At 31.5% G+C, this 9195-nt stretch overlaps 1 protein-coding gene across 2 annotated transcripts; it reads left to right on the top strand.

Moving 5' to 3' along the window:
• Positions 1 to 1476: 1476 nt before the first annotated feature.
• Positions 1477 to 6448, top strand: LOC120068706 (protein FAR1-RELATED SEQUENCE 6-like). Of its 2 annotated transcripts, none has more exons than XM_090310446.1 (3): positions 1477 to 1761; positions 2538 to 3094; positions 5998 to 6448. In XM_090310446.1, coding segments are annotated over exons 1-3 (753 nt in total). In that variant the 5' UTR covers positions 1477 to 1760; the 3' UTR covers positions 6193 to 6448. The 2 variants fall into 2 exon arrangements, with proteins under 2 accessions (XP_090166572.1, XP_038876355.1); XM_039020427.2 differs by lacking the exon at positions 1477 to 1761 and adding an exon at positions 1778 to 1935.
• The last annotated feature ends 2747 nt before the right edge of the window (positions 6449 to 9195 follow it).

Genomic DNA, 9195 nt, shown 5'->3' with positions numbered 1-9195 from the left:
TTTAAATAAGAAAGGATTATGGAAATTAAAAAAAAATGGTTTAAATAAATAAGAAAATAATCAAATAAATGAAGTAAGGGACAATTATCTATAAAATGATTTTTTTTATCAAGATTTTTTTTTTTTTTTTTGGCAAAGGATCACAATTCTTTTAAATTAGTTCATAAAAAAGTTTGAAATTAAATTATATGAAATCATTCAAATAAAAATAGGATATGAGTTATATTCGTAGGTTTAAATTCTAAAAATGAATCATCTTCAGATCTCTCATAATTGAATTTATTTCCTAATTTGAATAATTTTAAAATTTAAATAAAAATATCTCCATGATTTTAATTATTTGGGTGACATCTATAGCTTCACAATAAATTATATATAGAAAAAAAATCTATCGATACTTACGTAGTATTTTTGTATATTCAAATATTTATTTTATTTAGTATATAATAATGTACAAATATTTTTCTTCAAATTTTGTGGATATATAGATATATGTCATAATTTTATTTATTATACCAATTAAATAATTTGTAACCACATTTAATTTATCTTTGATTTTAAAATATTAATTACTATTGTTTTTAATCACTTCTAGATTTATTTTTTTAATTTTCAAATCAATTTTTTAATTTTATCAACCATCATATTAACCAATTCAAAAGATTTTCTCCTTAAATTTATATTTGATTTTAAAATCTTCATTTTTATATTTTTTTTATGATTAATTTTTTATTCATTTTTATTCATCACGTTCATTCATATGAATTTCTATTTTTTTTTCAAACTCTCCTATTTATAAATGAAAATTGTATTATTAAAGCTTATCTGGTATCCATTTTATTTTTTGTTTTTAAAAATTAAGCCAATGAACACCATTTCCAAATTTCTTCCTCCGGATATTGGTGCTCCACTAACACCGAAGCAAGAGAATGGACCTGAATTGTCCCTCATTGAACGCTCATTGAACTAATAAAAGGAATGAATAAAACAACCATAGAGAGTTTGCTTAGCTTATAATAATGTGGATGAAATAAGCTTAATTTTAAAAAAATGAAAACAAAAATCCAAGTCCCTGTTTGGTAACCATTTGATTTATTGCTTTCGTCCACATTTCTTGAGGATAAGAGTTGAATTCTTAGCCAAATTCTAAAAACAAAAGCAACTTTTTACTTTTTTTTTTTTTTTATAGTTCTCAACATTTGAATTGATTTTTTAAGCCATTGATGGAAGAAATTTGAGAGTTTAATAGTGTTCATATGCTTAATTTTAAAAAACAAAAACAAGATTACCGAATGGGGTCAAATAATTATCAAACTACATCTAAACTTATAATTCAATTCTCAATTTAAGCCTCACATAACACAACAACGTACGTAATTACAAACTAGTGATATTTAAAAAAAAAAAAAATAGAAAGAGAAAGAGAGTTGGTTAGGTGTATTGAAAGATTAGAATGGACCGAACCGCGGCCTAAACGAAACTAAACCACTTGAAAAATCCAAACAGTAACTCCACGAAAGAGGTCCACCAAAGCGGATAACGTGTCATAATATGATAGGTCCATTCCCGAACGTTGACTTTTTGGTTTGAAACCGACCCAATCAGCTAATGACACGTCGTTCAAAGCCGAACCCCCATCTTTACATCCTGAACCCGACCACGGCCACCACCGTCTCTTCCCCTCCTCCTCTCCGTTTCGAATCCCTCTCTCCTTCTCTCTCTCTGCCACTTCGATCAAATACCCTCCTGATTTCCTTTTCAGTAAGTCTCTGTTTTGTTATCTTAGAGTGATTAATTAATTAACTTTTAACTCCCGTTTGTGAACTCCACCGGGTTTTTGTATTTGCAATCGACATTTTTGTCTTCGTTTTGATTTTGGGTCTTTTTGGTTTGATTGATGGTTTATGGGATTTGGGAGTGAGTTTCTTTTTTTTGGTGGGTAATCGTGAAATTTTGTTGCCGTTTTGTGTGCTTTCTTTGTTTGGAAGATTGGGGGAAAAAATTAGGGATGTTGTTTAAATGGAAGGAATATGTGTTTGTAATTTGTTTCTTGAAATTAATGATTGTCTCTTTGCTGAAAAACGTGGATGGGAATTGAATGAATGTTATGGACGTTTGAGAATTTTCTTTTCTTTTTCTTTTTCTTTTTTTTTTTTAAATTATTTGAATCGCTTCTGGATTTGGTGACCTGGGTCCTGTTGCTTTCCCTTTTTGAGTTACTTTTGTTTATGGAGATTGCATTGAACTTTTTAAGGATTTATAGTTTGTTGGCATTTATTGGAGGAATAAACTCATCAATCAATCAAGTAGAGATATTTTCTTGGTTTAACCATTTAGACAGGGCATATACTGTCTTAGTTACCGTATTAACTTGTGTCATGTCTAGCTTCTCACCCCCGAGTGAACAGAATATGCTTGTATACATGTTTTTTTTTTTGGTAACTTTTTTGTTTCTTGCAAGATCAGTCTTCATTGGTTCTTTTATTTTCAATTTGGTTATGGCATTTTCTGAAAATGGTTTTGATTGTTGATTGTAGTGGAGTTTGGGGTTGATGGTGATAGTGAGGTGGTGGGAAACTCGACTCTGGTGGAGGATAGTAAACCTCTTGATGAAAATGAAACAGGTGTAAGTTCTATTGAAAGGATTTTCGATCAGGACCAGGATGAGAAAATAATACAAGATTCATCTGGAAGGAATGCAATTTTGGATTCAGTTCCTGGATTGCCTGTAGTTCAAGCAGATGAACCGTATGTTGGTCAGGAATTTGAAAATGAGGCAGCAGCTCATGCATTTTATAATTCTTATGCTACACGCGTGGGATTTGTAATTCGTGTTAGCAAGCTCTCCCGATCAAGACGTGATGGGACAGCTATTGGTCGTGCACTAGTTTGCAACAAGGAAGGGTATAGAATGCCGGATAAGCGGGAAAAGATTGTGAGGCAGAGGGCAGAGACGAGGGTAGGTTGCAGGGCAATGATTTTGGTGAGAAAAGTAAATTCTGGTAAATGGGTTGTCACTAAATTTGTAAAAGAGCATACTCATCCTTTATCACCTGGGAAAGGTCGAAGAGATTGCATATATGACCAATATCCGGTAAGTTCTTCTTCCATATACCAACGTTTGCAATGCATATTCATTTCTTGACACGGTGGCACATGTTCTGATCGTAATCATCTGGCTATTTACTATTTAAGCTTTCTTCAGTAATTGTTAAGTGAAAATAGAAGTAAAATGGTCAATGCAGCTATTTGAAACCAGTATTTTGTTTATCATTGTTACTTTACCTGAGGCAGGTATAGTTACCAGACATCCTCTATCCTCCATCTTCAACTCCCCCATCCTCCATAGAGGTGTCGACACAGATAAAGAAAAACTTAGTGTGTCGCATTTTATAAGATTTGAAGTATTTCATTAAATAGAATTCGGAGAGGCAGGACTCTTAGTTCCAGAAATTGGTCTACCATAATGAACGAAAATCACATAGCGCCTCTTGTATGGATGATAGATCAATGGCACGGTTTCCTTTTTAAAAAAAAAAAAAAAAAAAATGTTGTGCTTTTTATCATTGTTATCCTAATTCCTATCAAATATCTAGAACTTCTTATTAAAAATGTAGAACTTAGTGACGCGGTTGAGTGGACTTGTTGTTCCCTATTCTGGCCTGCTCAAGTCTCCTTGGACCTTCTCAAGATTTCACAATCTAAATTTGGAAGCTTCAGGGGAATTATTTTCTGGTTTGGCGTTTAGTTATCTGTTGCAAGCCTGCGAGTAACTAGAGTCATGAATCATGATTTGACTATGTTAAGGTTTTAATGGTAATCAGAAACTCTCATGAAAAGATGATAGAAAGGAGACAGAAACTCTCAAAGATGATTAGGTCTACAAAAATCTCCCCAATCAACAGAATTGAAGAGACATCATAATCACAATAAGAGAAATGATATATGAATTTGACACCAAGAAAAAGCTGCCTAAATATAGTTTTTAAGGCCCATCAGAGTTTCTATAAATCCCCCAGGGATGATTTTTTTTTTTAATAGTAAACAAAAATTTCATTGATGGGATGAAACTCCAAAGAGAGGGTCCTATCGTGGATTACAAAAAGAAATTCTCCAATTGGCCATAAGATTAGTTAAACTAAAGTTACAATAACGGGAGCGTGATTTACATCAAGAGAAAGAAAAGTAGTAGAAGTGAGAGTTGTATAGAAGCCTTGTTCCTTATCTAGAAAGACTCAGGGATTCTATAAATCCCCAGGAATGATGTTCTGCACTTTTCTAACTATATTTCCGAAAAGAAGCCTTCAGGGAATGAACCATTGGTGCTTTGGAGGTCAATATCCTCAAAAATGATCCAGTTTTCGTGTGGATAGTGGAGATAATTTTACTCTAGAACGTTTAAACTATTTCCCTCTTTAATCATTGCTTCTTGAGCCTCCAATTTGTGCATTTGGTGGAAAAGCATGTGAATTTTTTAATCCTATGTTTGTATATTATCTAAGGAAATGCTGGGAGATAAAGGGAAATGCTTAAACGCTTGTCAATTTCTTGGAAGTAGAAGATTTAGTAAGCTAGTGGCCACGGTCCATTTCTCAAGGAGACACCTAGTATCTCTATTATTGAATTTTATCTTTGCCACACAGTTGGAATTGAAAATTTAGGGATTGGGAAGCTTGTGAAGATTTTGGCGGGGATGGGGGATATACAGGTGGGGTTTGGCATCATGTGTATTTTAGAATGTCTCTTTGGATTTCATCACCCAAAAAATAAAAAAAGTTCTAGGCATTTAGGTTGAAGTTGACTTCTCAGGTGCTTGAGTTGAAAAATGTAAAAGCTATAACTATTACTTCTCTGATTGAATGATATTTTCTAGTCAAAGAGTAAACTTGAAGTGGTTACGATTTTCTATTCGAATGTGGTTCCTCTGCAAACTTTTATGTTAATGTAATAACTATTATGATGACCTTAGCATTATCAATTAGGTTGCACATTTCTCATTAATATACTAAAAGTATGGTTCATGTCGTCTCTTCCCTGTTGAAGCTGATTTGTACATCTTTCTTTCAATTTGAACATATAGTTTTTTAATAAAGAAAATGGTGGTGGCCATAGTTGGTTCTTCCACCTTTTCTTCATAACCGTGCCTTAGATAACGAGGTTTTATTTTTGGTAACCATAGACTTGGTTTAATCCTTCAGGATTGGAAGGCGGTGCTTCACTAGTTTTTCTTTGGGAGGGACCGCATCCCCCTGCCCCAGACTGTTTTTGTCCTCCTTTTTGTGATCAACTCCATATTTCTGTTGTTTCATATCAAACTAATAATAATCATAATAATAATAGTAGTAGTAGTTAAGAAAATATATAAAATTTGTTGTCTTATATCTGTTGCATGTCTTGCCATAAAGATTACACTCTTGATCTTATCTTATGTCTGACTAGTTCTTTAGCTTGTGTTATGCCATATGTGCATTCTAATCTGTGGGATTTTTGCTAGTGCGTTTAAAATGGCTAGAAACTGAGCTTTTGAATAGTGATACTCAAGAGGAGGATAGAGCTTGGTTGATGTAACCAACTTCCTTGCTCGGAATCCACTTCCCATTTGAGATCCTTGGCTTTGGTTTCTTTGTTTTAGCTTAAGCTTTTGGCTCATAGAATATCGCATAATAGGAAGTGGAGGGATTTGAAACTTGAACCCCCTAGAGGAAGTTGGAATACCTTAACCGTTGTGCTAAGCTCGTGATGACACACTTGATTTTTCTTGTTAATAAATATTAGTTATATTCTAACCATTTTTTCATAGTAAACAGAGCTTTTAAATCATAAAACAATGCATACTTCCCTTGACTAACATGAAGCACCATGTAGAGGGTGTTATTAGATAGCTCAATTATATGACTGGTTTTTTTCCAGTCTCCTATATTGTAATTGTAAATGGCATTCAACAGGCATACATTGTATTATTCTTTAACTCCAACTTTTGCCATCCCTGTGTTGCAGAATGAACATGATAAGATACGCGAACTGTCTCAACAGCTTGCAATTGAGAAAAAGCGATGTGCAACATATAAAAGGCATCTAGAAGTAATATTTGAATACATTGAGGAGCATAACGATAACTTGTCGAGAAAGATCCAACATATAGTAGACAATGTGAAGGAGATGGAAAGCATAGAACAGCAGAATCATAGATAGTATTTGGCTATACTTTTATACTCCCAGTTTCAGATTCCAAAATGAAGATGATGGTATAGTTGCTGGATGAGTGAAGAAATTTAGTTCTGAATTATTATGATATGTTCCAGCATTTAGATGTCAATTCAGTTTCACAAAAATGGAGTATATTTCCCATGGTATTCATTGCATGTAAATCGCAATGTATGTCATGTTTTGTACAGCATTCGAACAATTTGTATCCTATTTTCATTAGTCTCAGTTTTTTTTCCCTTAATAATTTTCACGTTATTCATGAACTTGTCTTTGTAGACATCATAGGAAGAAAAATGATTTTTGGCATTCACATCACTTCCATTTATCTTCGAAAAGAAACAAGAAATGAGACATGAAAGGAAAAAAAAAGCTTATCGTGTTTTAAATTGCTTGCTGCAAAATCATTTGACAGGTAATGCAACAAAATGATATGGATGTTGACTCATGTTGATGATTTCATTACACGAGTCTTTAATCTAACCTCGTAAGATGTTTTGATAGGACCTATACTCGTCTTTATGAAGGTTCATTAGTTATTTATGAATGATTTTTATATGATGGTGTTATGATAAGGAGGTCCTTTTGTAGCTTTAATTCTAAAATAAGAGTTAGTTACTCTTGGTCACTTTAAAAATGTAAATTGCACATCCAATCCTTACAAAGTATGTCATACTAGAGTTAGACCAGTAGAAGTGAAATATAATATATAGTATTTATCTTTTTCATTACATCAAAAGAATGAAAAAGAATCCCTCACTTGATTAGGATTGTTACAGTGCTAATTGTATTATTATTGTAAATATTTATATCATATTATTCTTTATTGTCTTCTTACCTTCTCCTACTTAAAGTTAACCCTTGTACACTTGTAATATACATCTCTTCGGTAAATGGAATAGGTTATTTTGGCTCTTTTGAATCTTAGTGTTTACAAAGATAAAATGCATATTCTAGAGCACTAAAAAACGTGCTAGCAAGCTCAATGGATACAAATAAGATATCGATGATATCTCAAAAGTCAATGGTTTGATCTTCTGTCCCTACAATCGTTGAACTAAAATAACAAAAAAGAAAGTGATTCCACAACAGTTCAATAGACCATGTCCAAAGAAAAATAATTTAGTAATGAGCATAAATCTTAAAAATGAATAGTTATAATCACCGTTGAGTTCTTACTTCTCTTCTTAAAGAGTCACCTATTCTCGAGTCAAATCTTTCTATTTCATCCCTTCATAAATATCCACTTTTGTCATATCCATCTACTTTAGTAGATTCAAAGCTTGCTTAAGGAAGATACTAATCGTAGGGAAAATGGAATTTCCACGATGACTGCAAACCCTTTGAGAATAAAAGGAATTATGCCTTGCTTAAGATCCAAGAGTTTTGAGATTTTGCTCTTATCTCATAAGATTCTACTATCTAGAATATTTGGAATAATGGTAAATCCCATGAAAGTTTGCCCTTTAGTTGGGTTGTTCTTCCCCTTTTTAACCAAGATCGCAATATCACTTTATGTGATGAAATGTGCTATCAAATGAAAATTTAGATCCCCATATCGTTTTAGGTTGTCGCCATATATTTTTAAGTTCTAATTTCTATTTAAAATTCAACGAAATTTATACTTCAAAAATAGTTTTGAAATGTTTATAAAAGTTGAGAGGTAATATTACAACTTTTGAAAGTATATTTTTGAAACAAATAGTAATGTTAAGGGGAAATTATAGTTTAACCTTTAATTTAAAACTCTCAAAGCATACCAACCTTTTTCTGCAGAATTTTGATCGCATAATTAATATACAAGATAAAAACTAGAATAGTGTCGGAAGTAATCTATCATAAAAACTTGAACACTGTCACAACATTTTATATTACTGTAATCTATTTTAGTCCCAATTTCCAATATAAAATTTATTCTCTAACGAATTTATTCTTCAAAGCTACGTAAGAATTCAATATTTCCATTTGTTTCATTCCTATGTTATTGGCAACTTGTTACAAATTGTCGCTCAAAATACATATTTTAGTCTATAAAGTTGGAAGTTTCTTCTCATTTAATATTTTTTTTTAAAATAAAAAAAAAAGGATCCATTTTATCCCACGAATTAATCTTTTCAACCATGATGTTAAAGGAATGACAATACAAAAATCCTCCATATTTTGATTTAATAAAATACGTATACTAAATTTCTTTAAAGAAAATTAGGAAATATTTTACCCATTAAAATTCTATAAAATGAAATTGAAGCCTTTTAAAAAAAACAAAAACAAAACAAATGAAAACTATTTCATTACACTCCGACCTAGGGAGGTTCATGGATTGAGTTAAAGATTTTTTAGACCAAACTCAAATATTTAGGTTGTAATTGAATCCAACCCAACCTAACCATAAAATATTTGGGTTGAGTTGATTCGGGATAGTTGAATCATTTGTTTAAAATTTTATTCTAAAAAGAAACAAAATGTAAATACATAAAAAAAATTAATTTAATTATTTCCATATGTAGAAGAAAGACTAATTACTCAATTTTAATTTATATAATGAAAATTTTCTTTTTAAAGTACAAAGAAACTATCTTTAAAAGTTATTGAATAATAAATTATTCAAAAAAATATTAAAATTAAATAAAATTTATGTATAAATAATTATGTTATAAATCAAAAAAAAAAAAAAAAAAAACTAAATTAATAATAAATTCAGGAACCAACTCAACCTATAAAATTTTCATTTTTTTTTTAATCCAACCCAACTCAAACCTCATGGATTGGGTTAGGTTGATCGATTTTTTCAGATAAAAAAACCAACCACACAGAGGAGGGTAGAACAGAAAAATCATCATTAATAACGTTTAAAACCCAACCAAGGAAACAGAATTCCCACGAGCTTTCGAATTGGAAAAAGAAAAACCTAAATGGGATAAAAACTCAACTGCATAATGAATTTCGCTACACAGTGAGTTGCCCGATTACAAACACAAGGGCAAAAAGAAT

The sequence above is a fragment of the Benincasa hispida genome, chromosome 1, assembly GCF_027475165.1.
Source record: "Benincasa hispida cultivar pf3 chromosome 1, pf3_genome.v1.1, whole genome shotgun sequence".
NCBI classification, from domain to species: domain Eukaryota; kingdom Viridiplantae; phylum Streptophyta; class Magnoliopsida; order Cucurbitales; family Cucurbitaceae; genus Benincasa; species Benincasa hispida.
This window is presented reverse-complemented; position numbering and strand designations above follow the sequence as displayed.